General features: G+C 48.9%; 3 protein-coding genes across 3 annotated transcripts; 2 read left to right on the forward strand and 1 right to left on the reverse strand.

Moving 5' to 3' along the window:
* Positions 1 to 663: 663 nt before the first annotated feature.
* LOC122624266 (acidic phospholipase A2 PA4) lies at positions 664 to 9,586 on the forward strand. Its single transcript, XM_043803757.1, has 4 exons — positions 664 to 974; positions 7,256 to 7,430; positions 7,509 to 7,961; positions 9,198 to 9,586. The coding sequence occupies exons 2-4, from the start codon at positions 7,264 to 7,266 to the stop codon at positions 9,295 to 9,297; spliced, it is 720 nt and encodes a 239-aa protein (XP_043659692.1). The 5' UTR covers positions 664 to 974; positions 7,256 to 7,263; the 3' UTR covers positions 9,298 to 9,586.
* A 152-nt stretch (positions 9,587 to 9,738) lies between these two features.
* On the reverse strand, positions 9,739 to 17,618 carry LOC122624264 (nuclear cap-binding protein subunit 1). Its single transcript, XM_043803755.1, has 7 exons — positions 17,298 to 17,618; positions 15,898 to 17,236; positions 15,723 to 15,826; positions 10,658 to 11,146; positions 10,466 to 10,590; positions 10,212 to 10,400; positions 9,739 to 10,156 (listed from the first exon to the last, which is right to left on the reverse strand). Exons 1-7 carry the CDS (start codon positions 17,338 to 17,340, stop codon positions 10,043 to 10,045), a joined length of 2,403 nt encoding a protein of 800 aa, XP_043659690.1. The 5' UTR covers positions 17,341 to 17,618; the 3' UTR covers positions 9,739 to 10,042.
* LOC122624265 (serine/arginine repetitive matrix protein 2) lies at positions 13,184 to 15,689 on the forward strand. The gene is made up of 3 exons (XM_043803756.1): positions 13,184 to 13,225; positions 13,356 to 13,585; positions 13,659 to 15,689. The coding sequence occupies exons 1-3, from the start codon at positions 13,184 to 13,186 to the stop codon at positions 15,604 to 15,606; spliced, it is 2,220 nt and encodes a 739-aa protein (XP_043659691.1). The 3' UTR covers positions 15,607 to 15,689.
* Positions 17,619 to 17,803: the final 185 nt, after the last annotated feature.

The following is a 17,803-nucleotide window of genomic DNA, read 5'->3' on the forward strand; positions in this document are numbered from 1 at the left end:
TATATATACACATTTCGCTCACCAGCCACACTCATACACACACAAACACACACACACACAATGTATATTAAATAAACGTATACAATTTCAAAATGTGCCCCAAAAAGTATGCTTGTTTTTTCTGTGTGGCCTAGTGGAGTTTGGAACCGCGAAACGGTTAAGCGGCTTGGCGGCTTAGTGGGGGCTCAATCCACACGTGTGGGGCCCGCAAAGCTGCGAGCTTTTGTCTGCCACCTGTCTGCGAAGAGCTTTGCTTCACTTCTTACTCAACTTTTGGACGCATCTTCGTGGGCGTGGCCAGGGGCGTAGACTAAGGGGGCTCAAGAATATTTCCCCTGTTGCAATGCATTAAATTGATTTAGTTGTCTGCTTCTTGCAGCATAAAACAGCAAGAGCAGGAATCTTTTAATTAATTGGAATTTAATGTGAAATTTAATTGATGGCCAAAAGCCCCCGTGGGCCACGCCCCTGGGCTCGCTGCAGCTTCCGCTGGCGACGACGTCGGCTTTTGGGCTTCTCGGTTTCTTGGCTTGTTTCTGTTGGATTTGTTGGCGTTGTTTTTGGTGTTTGTGTTTTTTGCTGCCCATGATTTTTTCATGTCTTTTTGGGTTTTTGGCCAAGTCCAAGTTTAACAGCGCTCGACGCGCCAGAATCAAGTTCAGTTGCGCCGCAAACGCGTCGCGGAAATGTTTCGCTGCTTCAGCTGCTGCTGCCACCGTCCGCAAGAAATCGAAATCAAAATCGAAATCGAAACCGAAACTGAAACCGAAACCGAAAGCCGAAATTGAATTTTCATTTAAAATTTAAAGCCATTCAAACGCAAAGCAAACGCGCTGCCGTCCCTTTTTGAATTGCGCATCCTTGGCAACCGTTAAGAAAACGCAGCAAACGCATTGAAAACCCGATACAGCGAAACGGGAAACGGGAATCCAAACCGTTTGATAGTTTTACTTTCCTCTCCCCAAAGTTCTCAGGTAAAAATTGTGTTGCATCTCTGTTTTTTTCCCCTTTTTTTCGTGTTTTTTGAATGTGTTGTTAATGTGAAGTGCGTACACACCTGTCCTTGCGGTTTTTCCTGCGGCTGCCTTTTGAAGGTCACTCACGCACGAAGGCCGCGCCCAGTGGGTGGTGTCCAACATATATATGTGTATATTTTGGGGGCGGAATGGCGGAAGGGCGCAGTGGGCCAAATGTCAAAAGGTGAAGGCAGCCAGGCGGCCTTGGGATTAAAGCACAGCTTTCGCAGCCAAAACGACGACGAGTGAAAGTGCGGGCAATCGCAAAGGACACGAACTTCAAAGTTAAGGATAAATGTGAATTCTTTGCAGGGATCAGCGATCGAAAAACTAAAGCCAACAAGTGTGCAGTGTCCTAGAAAGTTAAGGATAACATGTGTTTACAAGCACCAGTTAAATGGTTTTAAAAAGTTAGGAACTTATCAAATGTAAAGAAATTTATGTCAATTATTTTGTATTTTCACAAATCCAAAGGATAAAAAGGATATGTTCAGTACTCCTAATTAGTTATTTCCTGTTTCTTTTAAATTTATGCAAAGTTACTATAAATATATATAATTCAAGGATACGTGCAATTTTGCCAAAAATGTATTAGAATCCATCTAGTTAACTGATGATACATGGAACTATGATAGTTCATAGACAGATAGAAGGGCTATTTGAGTGGTGATGCAAGCATGGGAAACCACTTAGAAGCCCCACCCAGTGTCCCAAAAATCTGAAAATCCAAAGGCGGCTCTTCAGCAGAACCTCTTGGCATTTTGGCCAGCATTTGCATGTCAAACACTTCTCGTCGCCAGTCGCCAGTCGGCTGATTATGATGATGATGACTTGTGACGATGATGAGTTGTGGACACATCCAACTGGCAACTTGGTTAAATATTTGGGCGGTCATCGATCAGCAAGATCTGCCCCATCATTTTTGGCAACTTCGATCCACTGGCATCGCAGGCATTACCAGCACGACAAGCCGTGAAATTTGCTTAGCGATTAGCACACGTGGTCAGTGGTCAGTGGAAGGTCAGTGCTGTGGTTTCTTTGCTATTTTTCTTCCTTTTTTTTTTGGTACAAAATTCTCGAGCGTTTTCGCCAATTGCAAAAGACAACAATATGTTCTTGGCCACAACTTCCGATCGGTTTCGCCACGAATTCAGGCCCATCCTCGAGACTTTCGAGATTTTCAGTGCTGGCTGATAGTTTGATAGTCTGATAGTCGCTTCCTCTATTTCAGGCAATTAACGCCTTGTCTTTACTTTCGGTTTTGTGTTTTGGGTCTTTGCTGTTGGATGTTGGGTTTCGGGTGTTGGGTTTCGGCTATCGGCTTTGGATTACAGTCCGAATCTGAGCGGCCAGTTCACTGCCACTGTGACCATCTTTTGTCTTTCGACCTTGGCCGGGGGCGGGAAGGGGGAGGTGGTGGGGGGCGTTCAATGACCGACACTGTGCAGTTAGCTTTATGCATATCGAACTGACCGCCCGCCCGCCCGCCGATCGAGATTCGTGGCAAGACAATGAGCAGCCACTGTTTGCCCTCTGATTGGCCCTAATTCGATCGTCTTGCAGCGGCCAACACTTTGCGATCACTTTCCCAAACATATCTCACTCCATCAGGCTTCTAAGTTGTGTGATGACTTCGCTTGATGAGCTCGAAAGTGTTAATAATATTTTATGCTGGCAATTTGGCCATCCAAGGACATCGTGTAATAGTAGCGAAATAATTCATTAGTATCATAATAACTTATAATATGAAAGGAAGTGTTGGGTCATATTTTATGTTAGCAACATCCAAGGACATCATGTACTAGTATCGAAATAATCGAAAACCGAATCGAGAACCGAAATCGAAGTTAAACGATGAACTTCAGGCGTTGCAAGCTGAAATCCCATCGATTTTGTGTATAGAATATAGACCGCTATTGTGTGTGTGTGTGTGTGTGTATGCTGCACTTGAACTTGACCCCATTTTGTTTTTTGTTGTTTTCTGTGGCCGGAGGACAAGGACGCAGATGCGATTCCTTTATGAGCGGGGCACGTCGGAAGGTCTGCGGCTCCGCACGGCGGCAATTACGGCGATTATCGGGCTAAGAGAGATACGAGACTGTGACAGTCGACAGTCCACTACGCAATTACCACGTTTCTTCAACTGTGGGTAACTGGCGTCCAAACAAAGTGGTAGAAGTTCAGGGGGGAGGGCGGGGATTACAACTTGTTATTGTGGCTTTTAAGAACCAGCGTTTCCATTCCATCTGCAGCGTGACATTCAAAATGCAAACGAACGCCGCAAACCAGTTTCGGATGCGTCCAAGTGAAGGGCTGCTTCTCAACGGAACAAAACCATAAAAAAAAACACCAAAAATCACAAAAAAAAAAGCGAAAAAAGCATAAATAAAAACCATAATGAAAACAACGAGTATCCAAAAACAGGAGTTTGTTGATTGATGATCTGATCTACGGCTGCGAACTGAGCTGTGGATCCAAGACACGCCTGTGCACTCAGAAGACACTTTAGTAGACGTATCAAAGTTCAAACTTTGACCAAGGTACACAGAGAAACATTCCCCGGGGTTTAATGGCCCCCAAAAAGGCAGCCGAGCACTACAGTGAAACCTCCAATTTGCCAAATTAAAATCCAGCCATATAGCCTTTGAATTGCACGCACTTATATCGTAAAAGATCTACGAAAAGCCTTTTTATTTCGTTTGGAATCATGAAACGCGGTTCACGCGTTAAATTTTGACCGGCACGTTTTTATGTGCCGAAATAATTATGTTTGTTTTAATTACACACTAAGATAACCGACGGTATTGAGGCTAAGAATATGATTTTAAGTCGTGCAAACATGCCCATGTAGGGAAACCGCCTTAGATTTTCATTTTTTGGCTTTAACATGGCCAAAATCAGACCCCAAAACAGTAACACCAACTGGTTTAGGCAACTTGCGTCCCAATTCAAATATGACTATCACTTTTAGGCTGATTTTCGCCAATTAATTATTATGCAAATTTTTGCATTTTTTTTGAAGCGGTGACATCAGCAATTTTTGCGAAAAATGGTCAAAATTGTACACTTCTAGACTTGAATGCCACACGACTGCAAATCTCACAACGAGTTTGACGATGCATGACGTTCTATACTTGCATAAATATTTTCTTTGTAGTCGATTAAAAAATTGATTATTGTAGAGTGAGAAATTGTAATTTGATTTTGGTAAAAAATATGATTATTTTACTAGGATTTGTTCTTACAACTTCACTTTTCTGCCAATTTCAAAAAAAAAAATTTTTTTTTTCATTTTTCATTTTTGGTAAGGGGTAACATCATCTATTTTAGCGAAAAATGGTATCAATTTAACAATTTAAGCCTTGAATGCCACTTTGTTGGAAATTTCATAACGAATTCAACGATGTATGACATTCTATATTTGGAGAACTATTCTCATTGTTGTAGACAAAAAACTGATTATTTTTGGGCAGAAATTTGGGTTATGAATTTTTGGCGAAAATATAAATACTTTATAAGCCATTTTAGTCATAACTTGTCTGAAAATGAACCCAGAAACAAAAGAATGACTATTTTATGCAGCTAATTAGCAATGCTAACTATCCTAATCACTTCTGTACTGATTATCAGAAAAATTGTTTTTTGCCATTTTTTGCATTTTTGGTAAGGGGTAACATCATTTATTTTTGCGAAAAATGTTCAAAATTTGACATTTCTGGGCTGAAACGCCACTTTATTGGAAATTTCACAACGAATTCAACGAGGTATGGCATTCCATTCTAGGACCACTACTTGCATTGTTTTGAACAGAAAACTGCATTTTTTGGGCGGAAAATTTGGAATTTGGATTGGAATGTGTTCAAAGGACTTTGAAAAACCCGTTTTCAAAGAATTTTCGGTATACTATAGTGGCAAGTAGTAGAAGCTTGACTGTAAGCGCAAACGATTTGATCCGACGTTGATCTCTTTCTGCTGAGTGACAGCTTAAAGCCAAAGTTATGGCGATCTATAAACGGTTTAAGTATATGTACTTTTGGTTTTTTGTATGTTTTGTTTTCCGAATTCACTTGGGAGTTGCTGGGTCAATGTACTTGAGGTCCATAAACACGCCGTTGGAAATGGAAGTGAGCGAACTGGATTCACTTTTGATTTCGATGCCGAACTTTGTTTTCGTTTTCTTTGGCCGACAGATCGAAAGACTGGCTTATTATGCTGCCAACTTAAAGAGCCAACAGCAAAGGCAAAGGCAAAAGCAAAAGCATTGACATTGAAAATTATGCGAACAACAGAGAGGTTCAATATGTTTCGATTGGAAAAAGAGAACAAAAATGAAGAAAAATGAAGAAAAAAAGGCGAAGATGATGTTTACATAGAGTTACTTGCGTTCACCGACAGATAGAATGGAATATGGAATATGGAATATGGCATGGTGTGTTGCGAGTAATTGATTACCAATTGTTGTCACTTGTCGGTGCGAATTATCAAGTATTATTAATGCGAATTGCGATTGCGATTGATGGGCTCCATAAATAACCATAAATGCGATCACATAACAATTGCTCTGAGTGACAGCCAAGTTCAGGCGACGGATGACGAGGGGACAAGGCTTTTACCAGGGGCGTAGTAGTACTAATAATTTGTTAATAATTAATTCGCTTTAAACAGCTTCTCATGTCTAACCTTTGACTTATTTAGCTTTCGCATGCCTAACTACGTCCAAAAGTTCTCACGCTTTTCCGCGGCGCTCCTCTTGCGCTGCGCCACTCGGCCACGCCCCCTTGGGTTGCCGCCCACGCACAGTGGGGCAAGACAATGTGGTGCAAACAACATAAATAATACTTATGCCTATAATAAGCGGCCGCAAGTGTGACACCTTCACTCATTATTCTCGCGGAACGTGATGACTGCAATTGTTCCTTGGCCTGGCTTAAATGAAAAAGCCAAAAAAAAAGAAGATAAATATAGTAACCAAATAATGGCGTCGAGTGAACGTGGAGCAGGCGGATGGGCGAAGAATCAAGCTGGCGTCATAAATTGTCTTCACTTTTTCTCCATTTTGACTAATTAACAATGTTGGCCGACGGCCGGTGCCGCTGACCTTCACCTTTTGCGAGCTGGCCAAAAGCAAAAGCAAAGCTGGCTGGTTGGATGGCAAAGAAGAGAAGCCAAAGAATTGGTAACAAGCTGACACCTCCACCTCCACCTCCACCGCCATCTCCACCTTCAACTGACCCACTAAAAAGCGGAAAAGAAGCGGCGCCGCTCTTCCTGGCTCTTGATATTCAATTCGTAGTTGGTTTCTTTTTTCTTTTTTCGGCTAAGGTTGGCCCGTTGGGGTAGGTCACTAACGGGGGGTCTCCTCCCCCTCCTCCCCCACTCCCACACTTTATAGTTTAAACTTTTATTTTGCAAATTGTTTCGGCTGCCTGCCTTGTGTGTCTGCATCTTTTATCTGTGCCCACGATCATTTGTTTTGCGCTGCCTTTTGTTTTGATCGTGGGCTTTACAGTGGTGCGCAGTTAATAAACAATACACGAAATACAATAAATAAATGGCCAATAAATGGATAAAAAAACTTGAAGAGCTCCTCTACATATGCTAAAAGTAACATATTTTCAATGCTGTGTCGTATACGTAATATATCATATTCAATGCTCTATCGTATACGTAATATATCATGTTCAGTACTCTATCGTATACGTAATATATTATGTTCAATATTCAAGGATGTTATAGAACTTAGATGCAGATAGGAAAGTATTTCATTCGACTTTTAAACAAATATTTTGAATAAAATATAGTAGCTTATAGGAATATGCGTAACAAGCCACACATATAAAAACACCATGCAGCTGAAAAATTGAGCATATCTGATTAAACTGATTATCATAACAAAATGCCAGGTTCAGCTATTCATATTCATGTAGCTGATATTGTTGATATTGCTGATACAGTTGCGAGTGATATCTGCCTGAGACCCACTGTGCGCAGTTATGGATATTTGATTCTGTTCGCGGCCAGAGGTCAAATCGCATAGAAATGCAAAAAGCAAAAGGCGAGCTGCTAATGATGGCCCACATATCATATGCATACCACACCATGTCGCCTCATTATCGCGCCGTCAGCTCAGCCAAGCAGATCTCATCCATTGGATCAGTCACGCCCCCACTTGCTACCTATCTACCTATATGTACATATATATATTTATATATATAGGATATATCCTCTTCTGTTTCCAGTTGGCGCCATGAGGGAACCGCTGCCCGCGGCGCTGCTGACGGCGATCCTGCTCCTGTGGCTCGGCTCGGCGGTGCCACCGACCACTGGATCGGCGGTGCTCATCTCCGACATGACCATGAGCGTGATGGTGGAGCTCTCCTCGCGCCATCCCTTCTGCAAGATGCACACCGATCGGTTAGTCCACCACTCACATATACTACTACTACTACTACTACTAAAGTGATATAATGATCCCTTGCTTTTGTCCGCCAGTGGGGATATCCAGCGCATGCTGCTGCAGTCGGATCCGCGCCGCATACGCCAGGTGCCGCGCGAGTCGGTGATGGAGCTGGAGGAGGTGTGCCGCCGGCAGGGATCGTATGGCCACGAGTTCCGCGGCGGCCTGGGCTTCATCTATCCGGGCACCAAGTGGTGCGGGCCGGGCACGGCGGCCACCAGCTACGAGGATCTGGGCGCGCATGCACGCGAGGATCGCTGCTGTCGCGAGCACGACATGTGTCCGGACGTGCTCAATGTCGGCGAGTGCAGGCGGGGATTGTGCAACCGCGGCACATTCACCAGGAGCCACTGCGACTGCGACGCGCGCTTCCGGCGCTGCCTGCAGGCGGCGAACACGGAGACGGCCAACACGCTGGGCGCCATATTCTACAATGTGGTGCAGGTGACGTGCTTCCAGGAGCGGAGCCCCTGCTCGGCGCACCAGAGGTTCGAGGACTACTACTACCGCACCGATCACTGTCCGGCGGAGTACCGGCAGGCGGATCTCTATGTCCCGCCGCACGCGGACAATCTGATAGCCAAGATCCTGGCCCATCCGCAGGGCCGGGCCCTGGCCGCTCCAGCCTGGTCGCTGCCCGCCAAGTCGACGGCGCGCCGCTGGGGCGTCAAGCTGGCCAGCGTTGGCTTGGCGGCGGTGAACATCCTGCGCGAGGTGGTGCAGCGACCCCGCCTCCTGTGGGACAGCCTGCAGGCGCCGGTCGCCAGGGAGCTGCCCCCTCCGTCCCAAAGCTATCAGGATGCGGGCTACCACTACGAGCGACCCGGGCCCGGCTCCACCTACGGATATGGTCGCGGCTACGGGGGCTTCGACGCCCCATGGCGCTAACTGGAGCGCTGCGGCGAATGCCCCCGAAGACTGTTCCGCGCGGTTGGTGGTTGGGTGGCGTCCAATGGTGATGGGCAATAGTTGCTCCGGTTGGCGAGTAATCCCAAGAGTGCCCTATAGTCCTAGGAACGCATGCAGCATACTAGATTAGTTCCTGACAGGATTACCTGTGCAGTATATCAACTTGAAGTGACAATGACAAACCAAGAAACCTTTTGTTTCCTCCTGTTTGATATTCCGCGAAAGTCTCATTCTCATAGGTACTTGATATGCTGGAAAAGTTCCATTATCGCAGTATCACATTCCCACAGCATTACCATCTGAATGTGGGAAGCGAGTGCGTCGCGTACGCATGTAAATTGTGTGCTTTAAATGGGTTTTATTGTGTAAGCTGCCCTTTGTGAGTCATTAGGCAGTACAGTGATAGTTCTTAAGGAAGGAAGGAGTATTTACTGTAGTCAGTAACATATTTTTATAGTCAAAGTCTAAGGTCAAGCTATAACCATAAGCTAGTGAAGATTACTCTGCCACCGGGATAACTATTCGCTAGTCCAAACACCTTGAGTCGCCCAACTGCTGCCCCGTTTAGTATTAGTAGTCATAGCTGCCCCAATCCTAGTTACTAATTACTGTAGTATGTAGTACGTATGTAGCTGCATGTGTGATTGCCATTCACGTTCTGCATGTAGTTCACCAGTTAACCAGGTGACCAGTTGCTCACCATGGACAGTGTTTGCTGTGGAAATAAACCTCACTGAGAATCGCATGCCTGCGCTCTTCCCTTCCTTTTCTTTTCTTTTCTTTCCTCTCCTTTCCGGTTCATGAATCTCGATCAGAGCCGGCTACAATCAGACGGAGCAGGAGGCCATCTGCGCCCAGTGGCAGTACCAGCCGTCGGAGAAGTATGTGCCCAGCCAGCCGAGAACCTCCTCCTAAGGGAGCCACGTTGACGACCTGGACTAGATGATGGACTCACGGACTCATGGACTCACGGAATCGGTTACAAATCTACAAGCTATAGTCATATGGTTATCCTCGATTGCAATTCTTAAACCTGAACGAAAGCCAAAGATCAAAACAGCCGAAACAGCGCGAAAGAACTAGATGGGAAAATATATCCACACATATATTTTCATATATTGAATGCATACAAAACAGATCTATACATATATATATATATACACACACACGGAAACGTACATATAAATAAATATATTTACCAAGATCAGAGCAACGTAGTGTCTTTTTCTTCTCGCGCCCAAAAGTATTGACTTCACTTCATGGTTTGCATTGCATATTTTGTGGGATGAGAATGTTCACTGTTTCAATAACCAAACTTATGTTTCCCACCCATTGAATCACCCAATGAACAGCGCATTTCGATGTACATCTTGGTCTTTGTCCTTAAAAAGAAACTCCCTATTCGACTTTATTTGTCTGAGCTTTTCTCATTCTTGCTGTTAACTTTTCGCGTCGTTTACAAAAATTAAAAAAAATTATCTCTAATCCAGCGTGTTTTTTGTTTTTTGTGTATGGGGATGCGGATACGACAGCTTATTACCCGAAATCATATGCCTACAGTTCGATCTAATCAACATTAGCGAACTTTACAAACTCAAATCCATCATCATCGATGTAAAAAGGGTGGGAAAATGGGTTGGTGAGGCTGGACTCCTACTCCTTAGGCACGCAGGGCCACGAACTGTTGGAACACCTCCAAGATGTGAGTGTCCAGGTCGGATGTGAAGAGCAGCGTCTCCAGTGTGCTGCTGTACTTCTGAACTTGCTCGTGATGCTGTTGGAAATGGAATTGTAAGTACCGTGTAAACAATTGTAATTGAATCACCCACCATAAGGAAGACCTGCTGCAGGCGTCCAATTGTCCAGCGATACCAGTCCGTGTCCGGATCACGGCCGTCCGTATCGGAGCGCAGCAGATGCTCGGAGAGGATCATGATGAATCGCTGGAAGACGATGAGGAACAGACGCTTCTGGTTCACATTCGCCGCCTCCAATTTCTCCTCCATGCGCTCAACCACCTGGAAATGATGATCAAAATTGATAAATTATCCTTCATTTGCGAGTTTAATGACTGTGGACCCACCTCCTCGGATGGCTTGTCAGCGTGTGTGATGGGCTTCTTTCGCTTGTGCGACGAATCGTCCTCCGAATCGCTGGACGACGAGTCCGCCTTCGCAAGTTTGTCCTTCGCCTCGCTCAATTCGGAATCTAGAAGCGAATTTAACCCAGTTAACTCAAATGGCATAGAAACAAAATGGAAAGTTTGAGAACTCACTCAGCTTGATCACGTGCTTGTTCATCTTCTTGATCGTCAGATGGAGTATTTCCCAGAGATACATTTTCGTGAACTCGCCGGTCATCTCCTTGGAGAAGATCCACGTGGCCACCGCCGAGCAGTCGACGATCTGCAGCTTGAGCAGCTTGTCGATCAGCACCACCATCATCTGCTGGTGCGAGGACCACAGCTCGTAGATGTTGTGCAGTATGCAGATCTGCGCCTCCTCCGTTTCGGCCAAAGCGCGGAACACCGAATGGAACTTGGAAATGGCCGCAAAGCTGTGCGAGAACGACTTCGAGCCCAGGTTCAGCAGCGTCTGCACGAACACGTCGATCTTCAGGGCGTTGAAGCTGCCGTCGGACATCTCCTCGCCGCTGTAGCCGCTGCTCGGTATGTCCTTCAGGATGTTGACCACCTCCTCGGGCGTGCACTTCTGCCGAATGGCCACCACCAGTTGATGGGCCACCGTTGTTCCCGGCAGGTTGGCTGTTTTTTTTTTGGCGAAAGGCAGCAAGTTTTTTTGGTGAGGAAATGATTGAGATAATTTGTTTGCATGCCCTGGTTCCCTCGATTTTCGGGGCATATCAGGCTTATATATAAGACATAACACTTTAAGAACTATAAACATATTTACACTTTGCTATCTGCCATCCCTTTCTAATTCAATTTTTGGGAAACTGGCTTACTTCAAGGGGTACTTGCTGGTCGTTAGACTTGCTGGCAAACGCGATTGCCGTTGTTCCTAGTTAGGTGACACTTTCGTTGCAATTCGCATTTCATTGCTTGGTTATGTGGCTCATGGCGTGGAACCAAGCGGCACCACTCCACATCTACACACACACTCAAAGCTCGGCGTGGTGCGTTACTAATGATGGTGGTGCTCCAGCTCGGCCAGATCCCCGCCAGCTCTCCCCCGACCACATGCAGTTTATTGGCACTTGCGGCAATTATGTCAAAGTGGAGATCGCTTGGAACTGGGACTGCGACTGGGACTGGGTTCCCAGTCGTGGAACGGAGCAGCTAATTATGCGGCCGTTGGGCAAGCCAATGTATTGGCAAATGGGCAATTCATTGTTCACTTATGGGTGGCAACTTGGCGATGAGCACTAAACACAAACTGAAATGGCACTACAGAAGTACAGTGCATAACTTCCACTTGCAACTTTGACTCAAAACTTGGGCTCAAAAGAGTTTGGCCAAGAGTGGCCAACGCTCTGTAGACAATGTCAATGGTTTGGGAGTTTTTGGGTTGTGTCAAGATCATGCGGCGCTTTTTGTTTAGCTGCCAGTGGAAAAATTCGCACATTTTGGTTGCTATTTTGGATAATAACAACAAATGACTGCTTAAAACCGACAACCCGACTATCCATGCCATCGCCTTCGAATGACAGCCAACAACCACATCACCTAATAGCCAGAATTAAAGATGCTTTCACGGGAATCTGATTTCCAGCTCAAATTGAGCGTATCAATGGGGGGCTGTACTCTCGTGCACTCGGTTGGAGTTCAATGTTGATGGGTTTGCATAGACTCGCCTTATCCACTGGGTCATCTGGCGTCTGCATCCGTGACAGGAAAGGCGGAGAACTCCGGCAAGGTGAAATCGCCATACGGAACCAGAGCCAGAGGAGCCACCAGAACGAGCGATTCCGAGCGGAGGAGGTGGAGGTGGAGGCGGAGGTGGAGGCATCGTTGAAAGGGAAACTCCAGCCAAGCGAGCCAGCAGCACTCATATCTCAATGGAAATCTAAGGCAGAGTTTGGGCTTAAATGGAGGCTATAGCCAAAATGAAATCACAATCAAGAAGCCCACAACGATCCATATCCAAGGCAGTGTAGTAACGCACTGGCTATACCCTCTTCGAATATCAATTGGTAATAAAGTTATGTAAAGGAACTATTTTGTTCAAGGAGAATCATAAACAAATGACCAACCGAGGATTCACAAAAGAGCGCCATTGTTTAGCAGGGTATCCAGCCGTGCTGCACATCCACATGGTTTAGCAGGGTATCCAGCCGTGCTCCACATCCGCACCACACACATGCCTTGGATGCCAGCGGTTCGCCCTGCCACCAGAAGGGTGTTGCATAAACGACTCCAGCTGCGAATCCAACTTCTCGGCACTAAGCTATGCAAAAAGCCCAAGAAAAACAAAAAAAAAACAAAAGTAACACACATAACACTCACATGTGTGTGTGTGTGTGGCATTAGATTGCGCAAAAAGCCACCGGCGGCGGCGGTGGCAACGCATCGCTTGGCTGCCCCAACGAAAGCAGCTTAGATGGATGTAGTTGGCTGATGGCCACAGAAGCTACCAAAGCCACCGGAGCCACTGGAGCTACAGAAGCCACAGCTCCAGACGCCAACGTCGATTATTAGCGAGCGCAACTGGCGGACGCGTTTCAGTCGCTTCTTCGCGCGCGCGCACTTCAAACGCATCTTGCAAATTCGCTGCTTACTTTTTTTGTTTTGTGAACTTATATATATATATTTGATTTGGATGTGCTTGTGCTTGGCCAGACAATGAGGAATCTGTGCTGGCTACTGGCTGTTCCCATGGCAATCGTAAGTTGGGCGAAAGCGGCGACAAGTGAACGCGATGTGTTCTTAGTTCACGAACGATGTGAACGAGTATCTACACAATATGAGTGGTTCTTCTTTTCGATTGAAAGCCATATCCTCTTTCCGTGTGCAGCTGCCCCTGGGCTGTGCCATTGTGGGTGCAGGACGCGATCTGCTGCTGACGCCGAGGCAAGGACACCAGCTGAGCGGCAAGCGCATCTTCTACGAGGAGCCGGCGGAGGAGCGAGTGCTCAACCAGCGACGCAGTGCGTCGGAGCGTCCTTGGGAGCGCACCCTGAAGCATGTCACCTACGTGACCCTCTTCACGGACGCGGCCGTGGGCGCAGCAGCCGGAAATCTCAGGTAGGCTGGCCAGCTTGGCTGCGCACACACTTTGTACGCCGTTGGTTAAGTTGCCATGTTGATGCTCGAGCAGCCAGCTGCACGAGTATCACGACTTCCTGCAGACTCCCTATGTGCCGGCGGATGACCAGGGCGGAGCTGCGTTGGGAGGAGCGCCGTCCGCGCGCTTCGGCGACATCATGACCCTGGCCAAGGGCTACCTGGAGCAGCTGCCAGGCCCGGGAAACGGATCCTATCGCTTCCTCGAGGGCGGCACGTGCTTCCAACTCCAATGCCCCAGCTCCAGTGGCAGCCAGCGACGGGCCTTGTGGCAGGTGCAGCGCATCCGCCATCGGGACGGGGACCCGGGTCGTCACTACCACTACGAGCTGAAGTTCAGTGTGACGCCGCTGGAGCAGCAGAACTGGCAGCCGCACCACCAGCACCACCCACACCCGATGAGCTACATCCAAAAGGAGTCCGACTATCCACGCAGCTTCGGGCGTTTGGCACACGAGCAGGACTTCCAGGCCCAGCGGCGCCAGGACAGGGAGCGATATGGCGCTGGAGGAAGCGCTGCTGGTGCTGGTGGTGGTGGTAATGCGGAGCAGTCGCAGGCCACCTTTGTGCACGGCATTTTCCAGCCAGCGCCGCCGCCGCCCAAACTCAACATCGGTGAGTATCTAAAGGGCGCCGTGGCAGTGGCGCCAGGCAGTCCGAAGATCGAGCTATTTCCGGGACTGCTCAATCTGGGACTGCGACCCAACTATGTGGTGCCCACCACCTTTCGTCCAAGCTACCCGGCCGCGCTGAAATTTGGCCCACATCCGGAATTGGAAAGATTCCCCAGCCACAGCGGTGAACTGGGCCATGCTGGTAATGGTAATGGTAATGTTGGTGCTGCGCCACCGGGCGCCGTAACCCATCACTTCCATCACCATTTCTATGTGGCACCCGGCGCCGGCGATGCCCAACTGCATCCGGAGTTGGGCTACCGCTTGCCCAGCTCCTCGCCTGCCGAGCCGACCACACCACCAAACCTGTATCCCCATCAGCAGACGGTGCAGTTTCCCAGCTCGCATTCGGGGTCGTCGGAGTCGCTGGAGGAACAAGAGCAGGATCTACTGCTGCGCACACCACAGATCTATGGACAGGCCTCCAAGTACCAAACAGCCAAGCTGCCACCGCTGCTCATCTATGCGGGCGGCAGTGCTGGCGACGAGGACAAGTCGTTTGTGCAAAGCGAACCGCTGGAGGAGACCGTCTATCGCTACTCCGAGCCGGATCCCCTATATGTGCACCAGAATCCCATCGACGTGCTGCCGGATAAGCAGCCGCAGGACGAGGAAACTGAGAAGGCACCGCCAGTCCAAGTGCAGGACGGGGACCAAAGGCGAGGGGAGCAGCGGCCAGTGGTCAGTTTGGAGCAACCGGAGCTGACCACCACTGCAGCAGCAACCACCGCGGCAGCGCCAGCGCTCAGCGCCACAACCACTGAGACGGCGAGCACGGAGAGATCGACGACACACGTCGTCCCCACCACGAGTGCCAGCTTTGTGTCCACCTCCACGCACTTCAGTCCACTGCGCTCCATCAGCAGGTACCGCACCACGCCAAAGATGACAGCTGGACGATCCACCACAACGACCACATCCACCAGCACGCAAGCACCGCTGAGCAAGTGGGCCAAGCGGCGAAGGGAGCAGGACAGCAAGGCCAAGAGCAGTCATCGCCACGAGGCCTTCGTTAGCACCACTCCATCCACCAGCACCACTTCGTCCACAACCACCACAAGTTCCAGCACCACCAGTTCCAGCACCACAACTTCCACGACACAAACGCCGCCGTCCACAACCGCTGCATCCACGCGTGTTCCATTGGCGCCACCCCTGCCGCCGGCACCACCCAAGGAAGTGGTGGAGGTGCTCACCCAGAAATCGGTCAGCCGATCGGTGAGCATCAAGGTGGGCGAGAACGGCGAGGAGATACCCATCATCGTGGACGACGAGGAGAACGAGGTGAAGCCAGTGCTTAATAATTAACTCCCCCACCCTAGCATCCTAGCATCCTAGTTATCCTACACGTAAGCCTAGTCGTAAGCAGACTTAATCCCGCAATAAATTCATGTAATGCGTACGGCAAGGGGCCACAGACTCACCTGCCTCCTCGTTGGCGTACTTGTAGTTGGGCACGGGCGTCAAGGGAATCAACTTGGCGTACGTCGTTGGCATCATTTCCGTGATGCGCTGATGATACGAAAGGCTGTCGAAACACAAAACAAGAAAACGTTCTTAAGAATCAATGGATTGCACAGAGATGGGGGTATAACCAACCGTAGGCACTTCTGCAGCACCTCCTGGATGAATTTCGGCCGCGGATGCTCGCCGTCGAGGAGCAGGCAGCTGTCCCACTCGTCCCACGACCATGTGAACTTGAAGTTGCTCAGGTGATAGGAGAACCAGTTGACGAACCGATCGAAGCAGGACGTGTTCATCGAGTCGATGCGCATGAAGAGGATCTCGGTGGCCTGGGCCAGAACCTGGGGCAGTGTGGCCGGCTGCAGTTTGCAGAGTTCGATCAGAATGGAGCCGTAGCAGATGTCCAGGTAGCGCGGCGTGGGCATGTGGAAGAGCTCGGCGAAGATCACCTCGACGATGCAGTACTCCAGCGGGATCTTGTGCTTGAACGGAAAGCTGAGCAGCTGGGCGGCGCAGTCCTTTCGCTCGTGATGGTATGTTTCGATGATATGATGCAGATGCTCCTCAATCAAGAACCGCTCTATGGAGTGGGCGCCCGGCAGATTGGGTCCGTCGGGGCAGTCGGTGTAGTCGAACATGCGGTACACCACCCAGGGCATGGGATACTCAAAGTTGTCGTGATGCGGCGGCGGCACAATCGCTGGCAGATTGTGCTGCAGTGCCTCGCAAAGTATCGAATCGAAGACGAGGTAGGGTCGTGGTATATGCTTCTCTGCCCAATTGTCCTGCCGCAACTTGCGTATCTGCGCCCACAGACAGTCCAAGTACTCCTCCTGCGGATGCGGCGCGTCCGAGGACCACACCCTCAGCGCATTGTGGTGCTTCTTGGAGCGTTTGTTCAGATAGACCTCGATCCTAAGCAACAGCGACTCCAGGGCAGACTCCTTCTTCTCGTAGAGATCACGACCCACCCAGGGCAGCGTGGAGAGCACGGCAAAGACGAACCAATCGCGACGCACCTGGGGCACTGTATCCTCGTTGGATACATCGATCATGGTGTCCAGCAGCTGGAGCAGACTGGTGGCCGAGATGACGTGGCAATTGACCAGGTCGGCCAGGAAGCGCAGCGAGTAGCGGGCGGCATCCCAGCGGCACATCTTGAGGGACTCCTTGAACGTCTTCACCATGTGATCGACGAACTCGCCGCCAAACTTGTAGTTCTTGGCATTGAGCAGGCCCACCAAGGTGGTGTAAACGGTGCACTTCTCTGGCATTCGCACGGCGCAGTCGGACAGGATGCGCAGGATCTTTAGGCGAAATGTGCCCAGATCGGCCTCCAGAACGGAGACGAGTCCTTCCAGGTTCGATTCCACCGATGAGGTGCTCCGCTCGCCCACCCGCAGTATCAGCGACTCCAGACGATCCTCGATCTCCTGGTTCTCCGACACACGTCTACGCTTGTTGCGCCGGTGATCTGCAAGGCAAAATCCCTTTAGAAGTCCGCCGCGTATATGATTACATCGATGCCCACTTACCATAGCCCTCATCCTCCGTGTCGTGAGCCCTCCTGCGACTCATCTTCCCCTGGATTTCGTGTGAATTTCCGAAAAAACACCGAACAGCGTTGCTTGCCTTGGCCACCGGCACACACAAAAGCACGCTGCTGGGGACACCTCTTGAGCTGGACTTTGGCGGGGATCCTGGACAGGATTCGGTTGACTGGTGAGCCTTGCCGGTGCGCCTAGTCTTCCACTGCGAGCGTCAATTAACGTGCCAACTTTCGAAACAGCGTTGTCACAATTTTTCACAAAAAACGCGATGCGATGCTTTTTTTTTTGGCCAAAGAACTAGTGATGTGCCGCCATCGATTGCGGTGCATATCGATAACAGCGTCACCGGCTACAGGGACGGACTGAGAAGGGGCCTGTGTAACCGTTTCTCTGCATTAATATGCAATTCTGCTTGTGATCCTCGTGATCTATCCAATTGGCTAATAAATCAACACGTAGTGCATGTCACCCAGAAGTAAAATAATTTGAGC

This window comes from Drosophila teissieri, chromosome X (assembly GCF_016746235.2).
Source record: "Drosophila teissieri strain GT53w chromosome X, Prin_Dtei_1.1, whole genome shotgun sequence".
Lineage (NCBI taxonomy): Eukaryota > Metazoa > Arthropoda > Insecta > Diptera > Drosophilidae > Drosophila > Drosophila teissieri.